This window comes from Eulemur rufifrons, chromosome 16, assembly GCF_041146395.1.
Source record: "Eulemur rufifrons isolate Redbay chromosome 16, OSU_ERuf_1, whole genome shotgun sequence".
Classification (NCBI taxonomy): Eukaryota; Metazoa; Chordata; class Mammalia; order Primates; family Lemuridae; genus Eulemur; species Eulemur rufifrons.
The window spans coordinates 38,119,938-38,137,039 of NC_090998.1; the positions used below are offsets into that span (position 1 = coordinate 38,119,938).

General features: G+C 42.6%; 1 protein-coding gene, 1 long non-coding RNA gene and 1 pseudogene across 3 annotated transcripts; 2 read left to right on the plus strand and 1 right to left on the minus strand.

Annotated features, from left to right (window-relative positions):
- Positions 1–314: 314 nt before the first annotated feature.
- On the plus strand, positions 315–805 carry LOC138397168 (cytochrome c, somatic pseudogene; annotated as a pseudogene).
- Positions 806–6,566: 5,761 nt separating this feature from the next.
- Positions 6,567–16,727, plus strand: CCDC65 (coiled-coil domain containing 65). 2 transcript variants are annotated; one of them, XM_069490408.1, is made up of 8 exons: positions 6,567–6,902; positions 7,489–7,656; positions 13,179–13,348; positions 13,882–14,020; positions 14,826–15,023; positions 15,211–15,429; positions 16,087–16,236; positions 16,322–16,727. In XM_069490408.1, the coding sequence occupies exons 1-8, from the start codon at positions 6,771–6,773 to the stop codon at positions 16,637–16,639; spliced, it is 1,494 nt and encodes a 497-aa protein (XP_069346509.1). In that variant the 5' UTR covers positions 6,567–6,770; the 3' UTR covers positions 16,640–16,727. The 2 variants fall into 2 exon arrangements, with proteins under 2 accessions (XP_069346509.1, XP_069346510.1); XM_069490409.1 differs by having other exon boundaries at positions 6,567–6,880; positions 7,507–7,656.
- On the minus strand, positions 12,484–16,381 carry LOC138396757 (uncharacterized). The gene is made up of 3 exons (XR_011235722.1): positions 16,207–16,381; positions 15,052–15,094; positions 12,484–12,643 (listed from the first exon to the last, which is right to left on the minus strand). It is a non-coding gene; the product is annotated as an uncharacterized lncRNA (long non-coding RNA).
- Positions 16,728–17,102: the final 375 nt, after the last annotated feature.

A 17,102-nucleotide genomic window follows, 5' to 3' on the forward strand; every position in this document is an offset into this window, starting at 1 on the left:
TTTCTGTGTGTTCCCGTGCCCAGCATGGTGCCACAGTCAGTCATTGTTTGGTGACATTGATTCCCTGGAGCAGGAGTCTCAGGGAAGAGCTAATCTTGAAGTGTAGGCACTTGAGTTTGACCATGAAGGAAGCAGAAAACTCTTAAGTGAATCTATAATTTAAAACATTTCCACAAAAGGGGAGTGACTGCCAATGGTTTGGGGTTTCTTTATAGGGTGGTGAAAATGTTCTAAAATTAGTAGTGCAGAGAGCGGGACGTCCGGCTTCTGACTGGGAACCTTCGTGCTGTCAGCAACCAAAGAGAGAATTAAATATGGGTGATGTTGAGAAAGGCAAGAAATTTTTTGTTCAGAAGTGTGCCCAGTGCCACACTGTGGAAAAGGGAGGCAAGCACAAGACTGGGCCAAATCTCCATGGTCTCTTTGGGAGGAAGACAGGTCAAGCTGCTGGATTCTCTTACACAGACGCCAATAAGAACAAAGGCATCACCTGGGGAGAGGATACGCTGATGGAGTATTTGGAGAATCCCAAGAAGTACATCCCTGGAACAAAAATGATCTTCGCTGGCATTAAGAAGAAGGGAGAAAGGGCAGACTTGATAGCTTATCTCAAAAAAGCCACTAATGAGTAATAGGCCACTGCCTTATTTATTACAAACCAGAAATATCTCATAACTTTTTTTATGTGTACCATAATTTATTGGTCTCATACACCAGAATTCAGATCATGAAAGAGTGACAGAATATTTTTGTTGGACAGTCCTGATTTAACTAAGACTGGCTTGTGGTTAATTCGGTTTTTTGAATTTTGATAGTAATTCCAATACAGTAAATGCTATCACTGTATTCTCCTTCTGAAGATATGATTGGATTAATTAGTAGTGTTCAACTTTTCACAAGGATGGTAAATTGCCATTTCAAAACCTGTTGAAGATTGGTTTTATATTTAGATTTATATAACTGGTTATGTGAATATATTTAAATACTAGGGAAATTGCTTCACTGTCTCGGAACCAAGCAAGACTCACGGGTGTTTTAACGTGTGTTCATTATTAGCCTGTTAAAGGCGAGGGCTGGAGATAAGGTACCAATGTTTACTTTATATATTTTTGGTCTTCACTATGCCAATCTAATTTCCCTGTGTCTACTAAAATGCTGCCTTTTATTTATTGAAAGGCATTTTAGTGTTGTTTATGTGTAATATCAAATAAAGAATATTTAACATTTATCACATTTTATAGACAATCTATAAGGTTAAATGCTTTTAAAAGTCAATGTGACACGAAATAGCAAATTAAACTTTTGAATTCTTCACTACCTAAGTCAGACTAAGTTATAATTTAGGATTGTCTTTAAACAGCTCTTCTGAAACACATAAAACTGTAGAACTTCTGTATATGTGTGATTGGTAATGGTGCTTTTACCAACTCATTAGAAGGATTAAAGTACAGGAGATAAACACAAATTTTAAAATTATGTGTGATCATAACTTAATTAAAAACAAAATCACAGATCATGAAAAAAAATAAAATTAGTAGTGGTGATGGACTATGGAGTTGTACATTTTAAATGGGTGAATTGTGTAGTGTGTGAATTATATCTCAATAAAGCTGTGATTTTTCTTAAATTCCCACAAATCAAATCCCAGGCTCAGATGTGGCATCGATGAATTCTACCAAATATTTAAGGAAGAAATGATGCCAATTGGACACAAATTCTCCCAAATAATAGAAATAAAGGCTACTCTCCACAACTCATTTTATTAGGCAAAGGTAACCTTGATACCAAACCCAATAAAGACATTGCAGGGCTGGGCATGGTGGCACAGGCCTGTAATTCCACCACTTTGCCAGTCTGAAGCAGGAGGATTCCTTGAGGCCAGGAGTTCGAGACCAGCCTAGGCATCAAAATGGGATCCCAACCATGCCCTACCCATCTCTACAAAAAAATTTTTTAAAAATTAGCTGGGTGTGGTGGCACACGCCTATAGTCCTAGCTACTCTAGAAGCCAAGGTGGGAGAATCGCTTGAGCCCAGGAGTTTGAGGCTGCAGTGAGGCATAATCGCGCCATTGCACTCCAGCCTGGGTAACAGAGCAAGACCCTGTCTCTAAAAAACAAGACATTACAAGAAAGGAAGATTTGCAAAAGTCCTAAGCAAGAAGTTAGCAAATAGTACCTAGCCATACATAAAAAGGATAATATATCATGACTGTGTTCACCTTATTCCAAAATGAAAGGTTACAACCACCCAGCTAGCTCAGTCGGTAGAGCATGAGACTCTTAAAATGAAAACATTATTTTAATGTTTGAAAATCAATCAGTATTATACACTATATTAACCACACTTGTGAGGAAAGTCCAGTGATTTTGTCCACATATATGGCACTTGATTTATGACAAACAGGGCAGCACAGAGCAATAGATAAAGTGTTTGGTAAAATTCAATATTGATTCATTATTCAAAACAATCAAACCTCTTATAAACTAAGAAATAAAAGAAAACTCTCTTAATTTGATAAAGAATAACTTCATCAGCTGGGCACGGTGGCTCATGCCTGTAATCCTAGCACTCTGAGAGGCCGAGGTGGGAGGATTGCTTGAGCTCAGGAGACCAGCCTCAGACCCCGTTTCTACTAAAAATACAAAAATTAGCCAGACATCGTGGTGTGCGCCCGTAGTCCCAGCTACTCGGGAGTCTGAGGCAGGAGGATCATTTGAGCCCAGGAGTTTGAGGTTTCTGTGAACTACGCTGACGCCATGGCACTCTACTCAGGGCAAGGGAGTGAGATTCTGTCTCAAAAAAAGAAATAAAAAGAAAAAGACTGATACATTTGACTACATTAAAAATTTTAAACATTTTATTGGGCCAAACCAAAAAAAAAATCATTAAAAAGGTGAAAAGGACAAGGTTGAATATTATGGTATGTGAATTAAATTTTTAAAAAAGAAAATAAAGTCAGAAGGTAAGCCATAGACTGGGAGAAGAAATTTGGAATACATACATTGATAAAGGATGCATATCCAGAATACTGTATAAAATGAACTACTATGAATCTATAAAAGACATACAACCTAATATGAAAATTGGCAAGAAACTTGAATAGATACAGCACAAAAGAGGAGATTCAATGGCAAATAAACATGAGAAGGAGCAAAACCTATTTGTTTTCTCTGCACACAATGCCTCTGCCAACAGGATGTCTCATCCATTATCATGGTATTTCACACAGCATTGCTCCTGATCAAGGAATTCACTTCACAACAAATGAAATGCAGCAATGGGCCCATGCTTATGAAATTCACTGGTCTTACCATATTCCCCACCAGCCTGAAGCCTTTGACTTGATAAAACAGTGAAATGGCCTTTTGAAGACAGTTACAATACCAGCTACTTGGCAATACCTCGCAGGGCTGGGGCACAGTTCTCGAGAAGACTGTATATGCTCTTCATCAGTGTCCTGTAAGTGCTGTTTCTCCCATAGCCAGATTCATGGGTCCAGGAATCAAGGGGTGGAAATGGGAACTGAACCACTCACTATTTCCCGTAGTGACCCCACTAGCAAAATTTTTGTTTCCTGTTCCCACAATCTCAAGGTCTGCTGGCCTAGGAATCTTACTCCAAAGGGAGGAATGCTTCCACAAGGAGATGCAACAATGATCCCACTGAACTGGAAGTTGGCTGAGTCCTGGCCACTTTGGGCTCCTCAGGGCAAGTCAGCTGGCAAAGAAAGGAGTTACTGGGCTGGCTGCAGTGATTGACCTTGAGTACCAAGGGGAAATCGGACTGTTACTCCACAATGGAGGTAAGTAAGAATGTGTCTGGACTATAGGAGATCCCTTAGGGCATTTCTTAGTATTACAGTGCCCTGTGATTAAGGTCACTGGAAAAACTACAACAACCCTATCCAGATAGGACTATTGGGCAGACCCCTCAGGAACAAAGGTTTGGGTCACCCCACCAGGTAAAGAACCATGACCCATTGAGGTGCTTGCTGAAGGCAAAGGAAATACAGGATAAGTAGTGGAAGACAGGAGTTATAAATACCAGATATGACCATGTGACCAGTTACAGAATTTAGGACTGTAATTGTCATGAATATTTCCTCCTTGTTTTGTTATGAATATGTTTGTGGGTGTATATATTAAGCAAATATCTTTGTTTTCTTCCTTCTCTTATTCCCTTATGTAACATAAGATGTATCAACTTTATATCATAGTATTTAAGTATTGTTAATTTTGCATCATGGCATTTGCGTTATGGGATATCAAAAAGAGTAATCATTCAAGGGCTTTACCTCCTTTTCTGGGGAAGGGGTTAGTGTGCTTTTGGTTGTACACAGAATAGTTGTACCATGTTAGGCAGAATTATGACCTTATTATGTCTTTATCTGGAAATTAAGTATGGTTTAAGGAGATGCTGACAAAGGTGGACTATGGGTCCCAAGCTGACAAGGAGTGGACTTACAATGATTCTTTTTATTGTCACCTTGACATGTGATCAAATATTATTCCTGTGTGTCTGTGAGGGTGTTTCAGGATGAGATCAACATTTGAATTAGATTGGGAATTATTAATTAACATTTGAATTAATAGCAGATTGAATAAAGCAGATTGCCCTTGTAATGTGGGTGAGCCTCTTCCAATCATTCAAGACCTGAATAGACCAAAAAGGCTGAGTAAAATGAACTCCTCCTGCCTGACTGCTTAAGCCAGGTTGTTGGTTTATATAGTCCTTCCGACTCAGACTGAAACATCAGCTCTTCTTTGGTCTTGAGCTGGCTGGCTTTCAGTCTGGACTACATGTCAACTCTCTTAAATATCCAGCTTGACAACTATAGGTCTTGGAACTATTCAGCCTCCACAGTCACGTAAGCCAATTACTTATAATAAATATAATAAATACACACACACATACACACACACACTATTGTTTCTGTATCTCTGGAGAATCCTAATATGAGCATTATATTTCACATTTAAAACAACTTTATTGAGAAACATTTTGCATATCACATAATTCACCCTTTTCAAGTGTACAATTCAATGACTTTTTTTTTTTTTTTTTTTTAAAGATACAAGGTCTCGCTTTGTTACGCAGGCTAGAGTACAGTGGCAGGATCATAGCTCATTGCAACCTCAAACTCCTGGGCACAAGCAATCCTCCTGGCTCAGCCTTCTGAGTAGCTAGGACTGCAGGAGATTGCCACCATGCCTGGCTAATTATTTTTTTCATTTTATAGAGACAAAGTCTCGCTATGTTGCCCAGGCTGGTCTCAAACTCCTGGCTTCAAGTGATCCTCCCACCTCGGCCTCTCAAAGTGCTAGGATTGCAGGCATGAGTCACTGCACCTGACTTCAATGACTTTTTTTTTCTTAGTTCTAGAATTTCTACCTCATTCAATTACTTTTTAAACCAAATTTATTAAGTTGTCCAACATAAATCAGTTTTAGGACATTTTCAACATCCCAATATGATCCAGCATGTACACTTACTATTAATCTCCCTTTTCCCTCCCAAAGGCAATGGATAATTGTCTTAGTTCAGGCTGCCATAACAGAATATCATACGCTAGGTGGCTTAAACAACAAATATTTTTTTCTCGCAGTTCTGGAGGCTGGAAAGTCCCAGATTATGGTGCTGGCAGATCTGGTGTCTGGTGAGGGTACTCTTCCTGGTTTGTAGGTGGCAGTCTTTTCCTGGTATCCTCACAAGGCCAAGAGACACAGCTCTAGTCTCTTTCTTGTCTCCTAAGGACACTGATTCCATAATGGGAGCTCTACCCTCATGACATGTCTAGACCTAATTATCTCTGAAAGTCCTCACCTCCTAATACCATTTCATTGGGTTAGGGTTGTAACAGTGATCTCCTTTCTGTATTTATGTAATAGCTTGGCCTTTCCTGGATATTTCATAGACATGGAACCATACATACAGTCTTTTGTGTCTGGCTTCTTTTAATGAGCATATTTTTGAGGTTCATCCACACAGTGACAGGTATCCATAGTTTGTTCCTTTTTATTTCTGAATAGTATTCCATTGGATAGATATAGCATACTTTGTCTACCCATTCACATGTAGATGGACATTTAGGTTGTTTCCAATTTTTCCAGTTGGTCTATTATGAGTGGTATGGCTAAGAACATTCCTTTCCTGTGCAAGCCTTTGTGTGGATATGTTTTCATTTCTCTTAGGCAGATCCCTTAGAGTGAAATTGTTGAGTCACATGGTAAATTTATGTTGAACATTTTAAGAAACTGCCAAACTGTTTTCCAAAGTGGCTGCATCATTTTACATTTCTATCAGAAATATATGAGGGTTCCCCTTTCTCCACATTCTATGCAACATTTGTTATTACATTTTTATTATGGCCATTCTATTAAAAACAAACAAACAAACAATAAGGTTTTTAAAAGTGCACTGAGGAGACTAGGGTTTTTGACAGATAAAAGGACCTTCCTCTCAAAAACTGACCTCGGTCCTCCAGTGGGCAGGGGGCGCTCCAAGACTTCGCTGTTCTGGCCTCTCGCCGCGCCATTTTAGCGAGGTTCTCGTTGCTAGGAGACGAGATGCGTCTTTTTACCCCGGAGCTCTGTCTGTCTCACCAATAGCAGGGGCTCTCTCTTGCCGGAGAGCTGAGATCTAAGGTTCCACTACAGCCCAAGGGCAGCTCTAGAAGCCCCATTTGTAGGGGCGTTTTCCTTCTACCCTTTCTAAGGCTGGCCGAGGCGGGCCAAGGCTCCTCGCCGGGATCCAATCCCTCGCCTAGCCATGTCTAGGAAAGAAAGAAAGGCCAAGACGCCCCTGTCCGATGAGGAGCAGCTGCTTCTGTTTCAGCAGAAGTTGCTGGCAGAGGAGGAGATGGCCAAGAAGAAAGAGAGGCTCCTCAGCCAGTTCTTGAAGGTGATGGTCTTTTGCATTGCGTTCTGCCCAACTCCACTCACCCTTTGCCCTGGCCCTGTCGTCTCGGCCCTGTCATCGCGCCAGCTTCATTTTCATTCCGGTCTCCGCCTCCTCCGGAAATCCTGAGACCCAGATATACTTAGATTTCAGGCAACATTGTTTGGGAGGCGGGGGAGTTCTCTGCAAAGCATGGAGGGGGTGGGTGGTATAGAGCTTCGAGCTTGGCAGTCTCTACTGAGCCCCAGAACTAGGACAGTAGGTCTTGTCAGCTGTCTGACCTGTCTGGAATTCTGATATTCTCCCTGGAGATGGGTCATTACAAACAACATCCTGCTCTGCTGCTCCCACCCTGAGGGAAATTCGCCCTTGTCCTTCCTAAAATGCGGTCAGGCTGTTCCCATCTTACTTCAGGCCCTCCCAAAACGAGAACAGGACCCCTCTGGTGTTAACCATCAGGAGCTTTGGTCACTGGGAAAAGACAAGGGGTAAGATGTCAGCTGACAAATTAAGAGTGATCTTGTTTGTTGTACTGTGTCAGGGATTTTTGGCCCTGACCTCCTGGGGGTGTATTTATTCCTTCACATAGGACAAGCTGGCCAAGGAGGAACACAACAGTGCTCTGAACCTTAATAAGATAAACACACAGTGGAGAACTGTCCTTCGGGAAGTCAAGACCAGAGAACTTCATAGGGACATTGAGATCCTCAGCCAAACATTTGAAAGAGTGGTGGACTGCAAGAACAGTGTCATCAAGGTAGGTACTCTTTCTAAGGTAACACTTGAGTATGGCTTTCTTGACCTCTTCTCTTAATAGAGTAAGCCTAGTGAATTAATCAATCTTAAAGCCCTCACAAGAGGCAGGCTGTGAGAAAGCCAGGCTATTGGTAGTAACAGTTTTCACTGAAATGAAAATTAGAATATTGGGCTGTCATTCATCCCTCTCCCTCTCTTAGAGAAGCTATTCTCCTTGGTCATCTACTGCCCCAAACCATTACTATAGAATGATAGAGTTGTAAGGCACAGCAGACATTACCTGGTGACTTGAAATTAGTCCCACACCTTCATTTCAACGTCACAGGGCTCAGTTCCAGAGAGGGGAACTGACTTGCTCAAGGTCATATAGCTAGTCAGTGAGAAAACTAGGACTACAGCATGGGTTTGACTCCCACTCCAAGTGCTTCATCCAACCAAATTGTTGGGCCTCTTTGATTCAACTTCAGTGGCCCCAGATAAGGTTGGGAAGATCTCCATGGGTAAAAGCAGTTCTAGATTTCTTTTTTGTTGTTGTTGAGACCGAGTCTCACTCTGTTGCCCAGGCTAGAGTGCCGTGGCATCACCCTAGCTCACAGCAACCTCAAACTCCTGGGCTCAAGCGATCCTGCCTCAACCTCCCAAGTAGCTGGGACTACAGGTGTGGGCCACCACGCCCGGCTAATTTTTTTTATTTTTAGTAGAGACAGGATCTCACTCTTGCTCAGGCTGGTCTCCAACTCCTGACCTCAAGCCATCCTCCTGCCTCAGCCTTCCAGAGTGCTAGGATTACAGGCGTGAGCCGCCACACCTGGCCGTAGTTCTGGATTTCTAAGCAATTCATTCAGCCATCTTTATGCTCTTAGGAGGTTCTTGAATTCTTAATTCTATCCCATATTTTCTTTTAAGGGATTTTGCCGTATCCCTTCTTTTATCCTACTTTTTATATGCTACCTCGGTTTACTGACTTCTCCTTAGTCTTTTCCATTTTAAACAAAACAAAACAAAAAAATCCCACAGTAATAGCAAAATAGACACGGCCAACATGGTATTCCCCCTCTAGAAAACACATATCTCTCCTTCATAGCCTAACCCCTGGGGAAAAAATTCAGCAGACCTTGGGCAGCCTCAAGAGATATATATTGAGTCCCCAAATTTGCAAAAACTATTAAACATTAGAAGGCCTCACCCCACTAGCTATGCCCTTATGGCTTCTTAAGTGGCTTTTTCAGGCCTTTGTTAGGAGTTATCAAAGACTTGATAAGAAGAGTACCAGCAGTGTCCATTAAGGGAAGCTGAGCAGTTGGCCAGGTTCACCCATGAGCCAATTACTTCTTCCTGCCCAGTAGTCTTGCAGTTTATGATTACAGTCCTTGCCTTAGGTAAATCACACACTGCTAATATTAAGCACCTTCAGGGTCATTCCTGAATAACAGACTGTACAGATGAAATGTGCAAATGTTAGTGATTCTCACTTGCTATCTCCATTTCTTCACTTCCCATTCATCCTGCATCCCAAAACAGCTGATTTCCACCCTTCTCTAGGAAATTACTCTGGTAAAGGCCACCAGTCCAGAATTGTGGCTTCATTTAGTCTTCATCTAACCTGACCTCTCTATGGCACTGACACTCTTGGTCATGCCCTATATCTTTAAATTCTCCCTTGGCTTCCATGACATTCTGGCATTTATTTTGCCTTTGGAACATACATATCCAGTCCCCCTTGTGAGTTCTTCTTCCTCTCACCATTCCCTGAACTTTAGCAATCCCCAGATTTCTGAGTCTGGCCATCTCATTCTTTGACCAGGTGTCTGGGGCCTAGACAATCTTCCCCATTACCCTGGCTTTAAATACCACTTACATACTGATGACTCTCAGTCTGTAACACCAGCCTGGATTTTTCTCTTGAGTTCCAAATCCTTATATTAGGTTTCGTAGATACCTGTTTCTGGCCATTGCACTGTCCTCACAACTGAACTCATGAGCTTCCCCTTCCCCGAATAGCCCATTCTGCATCCTCCACAGTCTGGTCATCCTTATACTTTCCATTGGGGTGGCTGGATTCACCAAATTCACCAAATCACCCAAGCCAGAAATCTGGGAAGGAAGCATCCTAGATTTTTCCTCCATCCCTGACCTCTTCTGTTACTAAGTCTTGTATAAATCTTCTCCATATTTTTCAAAGCCATGCCCTGCTCTCCTTCCCCACTGTCCTGCTGTAGTTGGCACTTCGTGATCTGACCCCTACCTATACCTTCCAAACAGCCAGCCTTGTTTCTTACCTTAGTAGCCTTTACACTTGCTGTTCTATCTGAAATTCTCTCCATCTCCCAGTTTTCCCGACAAACTTTCACTCCTCCTTCAAGAGTTGATACAAATGACATCTCTTTGATGAAGCCTTCTCCAGTGCTCTTAGTCAGGTGTAGGCATTCAGTCCTTTATATCCCATTGTCACTTAATAAAGTATCAACCTCATAGCAATTTCCATATGGTGATTTTCTGTTTATGTAACTCTTTGCCTACTAGACTATAAGCTCTTTTGGGAGCAGTGAACATATCTTTTTATCTCTGAATCTTCAGCATCCATCACAGTGTTGGTGCAGGGTTTGGTCAACGTTTGTTGAGTGAGTGAAGTTTTCTATTATCAGAGCCTATTTTATAGGATCCTTTTTTCATTCTAAATATATAAGGTAAAAGCTAGCTCTGTGTAGAGGTCATGGTCGTTAACAGTGAGTGGACTCAAGGTGCCTGGATGATGTGGGCATTCAGTAAATGCTTTTCTGTTTTATTTAATTTGTTTCACTTTTTTGAAGGTAACACATTCACACTGTTCAAAATTCAAAAGGTGAAAAATGTTATATAGAGAAAAGTTTCCTCCTACCAGTGCCATCCAGCTACCCGGTGTTCCTCACAATAAGTCTACTTTCATGAGTAAAGTTTTTTTACACAAATGATAGTATTACACACTGTTCTGCCCCTTGCTTTTTTCAGTTAATAATATAGCTTGAGGATTTTTCCATATTTTCCCATAAAGAGCTCTTATTTTGTTTTTTGTTTTTTTTTACAACTGTATAATATTCTGTATTGTTGCTTTGTCCTCCTTATGTCCTGTATTTTAGTAATTGAATCTAGATGCTTGGAGTTGTTGTATTCTTCTATCAGGTGACACATAATGTCTAGTTATCTCTCTTTTGGGATGTGAGGAGGTGCTGCTGATCCACTAATTCGTTGGGGATTAAATGCTGATTTTCTAATATTATCATTCTTTTTTCATTTATTAGCTTGAATACTTCTATAAAGAGATACTTCCCATATACTTCCCATATTCAGTTACCCAGAAGTATAGTTCATATAGGAAGGGCAAGATAAATGCTTGATTCTTTCTCTTCTATTTATGAATTAAAAAAAAAAAAGGCTGGGTGCTGGGGCTCACACCTGTAATCCTAGCACTCTGGGAGACCGAGGCAGGAGGGTCATTTGAAGTCAGGAGTTCAAGACTAGCCTGAGCAAGAGCAAGATCCCGTCTCTACAAAAAATAGAAAAATTACCCAGGGGTGGTGGTGTGAACCTGTAGTCCCAGCTACTTGAGAGGCCGAGGCAGGAGGATCACTTGAGCCCAGGAGTTTGAGGTTACAGTGAGCTATGATGATGCCACTACATTCTATCCTGGGGGACAGAGTGAGACCCTGTCTCCATAAATAAATAAATAGATAGATAGATAGATAGATAGGTTGTTTGACATCCACCATTGGTAACTGATTTTTTTAAATTTTTTTAGAGACAGGGTCTCGCTCTGTCACCCAGGCTGGAGTACAGTGGCATGATCATAGCTCACTGTAACCTCAAACTCCTGGGCTTAAGAGATTTTCCTGCCTCAGCCTCCAAAAGGACTACAGGTACACACCACTGTACCAGCTAATTTATTTTTATTTTTATTTTTTATAACAACAAGGTGAGGGTCTTGCTGTGTTTCCCAGGCTGGTATCAAACTCCTGGCCTCTGGTGCTCCTCCTGCCTCAGCCTCCCAAAGTGCTGGGGTTATAGGTGTGAATCACCACACCCGGCTGATTTTTTTTTTAAGTATCCTTATGAACTCATAATCAAACATATTTGATATTCTTCAATACATTGCAGTTCTTATCCTTATTGATGCTCAAACTGTCCATTTCTTGCCAATGGAAGTATTCCAGATATCTACTGCTATATAACAAACCACCCCTGAAATAGTGGCTTAAAACAACAATTTATTCTTTTTTTTTTTTTTTTTTTTTTGAGACAGAGTCTCGCTTTGTTGCCCGGGCTAGAGTGAGTGCCGTGGCATCAGCCTAGCTCACAGCAACCTCAAACTCCTGGGCTTAAGGGATCCTACCGCCTCAGCCTCCCGAGTAGCTGGGACTACAGGCATGTGCCACCATGCCCGGCTAATTTTTTTTTTTTTCTATATATATTTTAGTTGGCCATATAATTTCTTTCTATTTTTAGTAGAGACGGGGTCTCGCTCTTGCTCAGGCTGGTCTTGAACTCCTGACCTTGAGCGATCCACCCGCCTCGGCCTCCCAGAGTGCTAGGATTACAGGCGTGAGCCACCGCGCCCGGCCAACAATTTATTCTTATTTCTCCTGGTTCTGTAGGTTGACTGAGCTCAGGGTGGTTTTTCCTTGGGGTCTCTCAAGCAAGAACAGTTTTCAGCAGACGTCATTTGGAGGTGCAATCATCCAAGGCTTGACTGGGATGGATGTCCAAGATGCCTGACAGTTGATTCTGTCAGCTTCGAGCTCAGCCAGCTGTTGACTGGAATGCTTTTATGTAGCCCCTCCATGTGTCCTGGGCTTCTCACAGCATGACAGTTGGGTTCCTGGAGGGAGCATCCCAAGAACCAGCATTCCAAGGGGCAGGAAACAGAAGCTGCCAGGCCAAACAAGGGCTATGCCTAGAACTGGGACAGTGTCACTCCTGCCATTTTCTATTGATCCAAGTAGTCACAGGTCTGCCTAAATTCAAGGAGATCAAAGAAGAGACTCTACTTTTTGATGGGGAAGTGGCAAAATCGAATTGCAGAAAATTGTAGGTTGGGAGATATTGCTATGCTCTTCTTTAGAAAATAAAATCTGCCACAGTGAGCCACTACTTGTTGATTCCTGAGTCCTTCTGACATGACCCTATTGGTCTTAGCTAGCTTCTTTGCTATCTTGTATGATAAGACACCCTAGGTTCAACATATTTTTGGCCTCACACCTCAAATCAGCCATTTCTGCAAGCATCCCTGGGTCCCTTTATTAGTAGCTCCATCATCATAAATGTTAGTTGTCTACAGGACACTGGCTGGCTTCATGGGGTTCCTTGACATTACTCTTGCTTTATATTCAAGAGTGAGGGGGAGAGCTAGCACCCCTAAAGCCAAAGAATTGATATTAGGAACTAAAGAAAAAATGCCATCATGCCATCCAGCCAGGCAGCTGAATACATTTTTATTTTCTCATATAGATGCCATTCAGCTAGAATGGTAACTCTCTTTTTCCTGCCCAGTCTTTAGCTAAAGACCTGTCAGAAGCCGAGGAGCAGTACGCCCATGCCCTGCGCAGCCACTTGCACAATGTTGACCAGCTCTTGGCCCTACAGAGGCGTCGGCTTAACCTCCTGGAGGAAAGTTACAACATGGAGCTGGAGGCCCTAACCAAGGAGTTTGAGTCAGAAAGGTATGGGGGCCTAAGAGATGGGGAATTAAATGCAGGGCAGTGCCCAGAGTTTGTGTCATGGAGTTGCCTGTAAGCAAGTGGCTAGTACGTTGGAGCATCCCACCTTGATCATGACATGATCCCCAGCAGAGAAGATCCTGAGTTCCTTTTAAACTCAGGTTAAGCTTGCAGTCTTAGCTTCCCTTTACCCATGCCAGGCCCCAATCTATATGCCTCACCACTCACTTTCAACTATCAAAATCCTACTCATCTGCAGGCAACAGGGATGTGAGGGAGACTTCTCTCACTGTATCCTTCTGTACTTTTTGATCTTTGTATCATATGAATGTATTACCTATTCAAAAGTCAAAACAAAATAATCTTATTCATTCTTTTTGGCCCTAAAAGGAACAGAACCCTCCCTCTCTCTTTTTTCCTTTAGTACCTACGAGTTTGTACCATTCATATAGTTTTACTATATACTGCTCTGAGTGGTCATTATTGGTCCACATGCTTTATCCCTCAGAGCAGGGACAGTGTCTTGTCTCCTATAGGAAGACAATTATTGACCAACACGAGAAAGAGCTTCGCTACCTACAAGATGTCTTCATGGCCATGGAGCAGAACTGTATAGATTCTGAGTATGAAAGCAAGCTGGAGTTCCAGAGCATGTGGGACGATCTCAAAAATAAGGTACAGAGGGAGAGCAGATGGGCAAGAACTAGGAGAGAAGTGGGAGAAAAATACTCAAGGCTACTAGAGCTAGAAGAGACCCCTTTAACCAACATGACTTTATTGACTAATAAAAGTCTGTTGCCACTGTGGGTACCGCTACTGCGTTTTGTAATTTTATGAAAACTGGTCAGGAGGCAGGACTATTCTAAAATGTCAGGGGAATGCCTTTTAGAGCTAAAAAGCACCAAGGAGATCATCTGGCTTCACCCCTGTGATTTGCAGATGAAAACACTAAGGCCCAAAGACATAAAATGACCTGCCACAGTCTTGCTGCTGGTTTGTGGCGGAGCTAGAAGGAGAGTCTAGGTCTCCTGCTCCTTGGCCCAAAGAGCTTTCCACCATCTTGGTGGTTGCAAACTTAGCTAGCCCACAGACCTAGGTTTGGGTATGGGGTTCTTTGTTTTTATTTTACCTCAAAGTGTTTTATAACATTTTTGAATAAGTATCCTACATTTAAAAAGTGGAGAGATGTCACATAAAAATGCAGATTTTCAGCTTCTCCTGAAAAATTTAAAGATCTGGCAATACTCACATGGAGCTGAGTGGCTGCCCCTCCCCCTCACAGATGGAGCATCTCCTCTCCACTTTGCCACAGGCCCCACCCAGCCCACAACACTTATTTATATATCATCTGCCTGGTCTTTGTAGGCATTTTCATTGGGGACCTCTGCTACAAACAGTTCAAGAGGGTGAGGTTGCTGATGAAAGTGAAGGGCACTAATAGGGTAATTCCAAGCATTAGCTATTTGGGGTCACTTCCTAGAATTTAGAAGAGAAGCACTTTCTAAGACTACAACTGGAGAACACAGTGGAAGATCTATGGAGAAGGTTCCAGGATTCCCTCAAGAATTACACTGATTCCACAGAGGATCGAAAAATTGCCTTTGAGACCCTGAAGGTGAAGGACGAGAAGAGCTCCAAAGAGATTGAAGCACAGATGAGAAAAATACAGAAACTACAGGTTAGTGTAGCCAACCAGATATACTCACTGCTTTAACTGCTCCTTTCATCTTCCCCCAATTTCCACTGGGCCTGGTTGGGAAAAGATGAGAATATTCTGATTTTAGTTCCCAGGAAGCCCTTTTACCTGTCTCACTGAAGACACTCTGCTGGTTAAGTGTTTCCTCTAACCTACTCTGTTTTTCCAGGATGCCATAATTATTTTAAGGGGCAAGATCATGATACACAGCCGTGACAGTGAAGATCAGAACCAGTATGTCCGTAATGACAAGGAATTGGTTCTTGTACAACTGCGAAAACTTAAGGCCCAAAGGACTGAGGCCCGGGCAGTATCCCAGGAGAACTTGGTCAAACTCACCCTGGAAAGTAATGCCACTCTCAAGGCCCTGAGAAAGATTGTTGATAAGGTAACATGGGAGGGAGGGCAATCAGAACAAAGCTAAGGAATTTGGCTCCCTGCAAGGCTGCAGTCCAACCGCCCCTCCCAGGCCTGTTAAGGACTGGGTCACAGAGCTCCGCTGCCCACCAACCCCTACCCCGACCCCATTTGTGGAAAAACTGTCTTCCATGAAACTTAGGAAAGGGGCGAGCCAGCCAAGCTTCTTCTGTATTTACAGCTGCTCCCCATTGCTCTCATGATCACTTGAGCTCTAGACCTGCCCCGCCCCCGATCCATGGAAAAATTGTCTTCCATGATACCAGTCCCTGGTGCCAAAAACGTTGGGGACCGCTGCTGCAAGGTGAAAAGGATTTGGGAGAGGTAGAGGAGGGTTTCTTCCTGCTTCCTGCCTGAGTGGACACTGGGAATACTTTTTTTATTCCATGTTTCCTCCCTCTCTTACATTTTAAGTGAGATGACTTAACAATGAATTAATTTTATAATTAAGAGTGTAAAATACTTGGGATAGTGCTTGTTACATAGTAAGCACTGTATGTTAGATGTACTTATTACTATTGTCTCCCATTTGGATGAGTAGTTTTCCCAGGTTCAAGCAGGGGAACCAACTCTACCATCTCCCCTCTCTATCCCTGTACTAATAAAAGTCTCTTTCTGTTTCCAATAGGGTGAAAAGATCCTTAAACTTGCTGAAATATGTAGGAAATTTGAAACAGAGGAAGAAAAAGTGCTGCCTTTTTATTCATCAGTATTGACTCCGAAGGAGCAGGAGGGGATCAAGACTAACCTGGGAGAGCTTACTGAGGAGCTCGCAAAGGTAAAGGCTGGGGAATGATGGGGCATCGGGCAGCATTCGCTAACGGGTCCCGCTGCACAGCTTCTCCCTTTTACTCAACTCCCAGGTGATGGTGGACTACATAGGGATGGAGAATTTCTGGAAAAGGTACAACAAAGTGAAACTGGAGCAACTGAGCCTCCAACACAGACGAGCTCAGCTGTTGGAAATCAATGGGAAGCTGCGGGAGATGCTGAAGCAGTACCTGGATGGCATCTCAGTGAGTGACGAAGTGCTGAGCCAGCTCAACCCACTCTTCATAGTCAACCATCGAAGCAACTTACCCCAGCCCTTGCCCACACCTGTAGCCCAGCCAGGTGACAAACAACATCCAACCACTTACAATATCACTGAAGCAGCCCACGTGATCTCCCATACCCTGTGATCCAAGGAGAAAAATGTTTTTTCAACCCCCAGAGATTTCTTTTTCTGAGACCTGAGGACTTTGCTATTAAAAGTTTCCATGGAGTTTATGAGCTCCTTATATCTTTGCCATGTTGGACAGGGCAGTCTGCTTTGAGACACTCGGAATACTGCGGTCTCAGGGAATAGAGACAATAGCTAGGCAACTACTAGGAGGCTTACTCCTCAATGAAGCACTGCTGCTTGGAGTCAGGGCACTATGGGAGCCAAAACCCATACCCTAAGCACCTAGAAATCCTATGGGAAGATTCAAGACCAGGTTCTTAGAGTAAGTTAGGACAGCAAGAGGAGGCCAGGGGAAGAGTGATCCAAGGCCTCCAACCACCCCCATGCCAGGCAAGATCCAACTCAGAACACCTTTTTACTTCACTTATAAAAGCAGCCTGAGAAAGTATCAGGTGAAGAATGCAAAGAAGTTTTTTTTT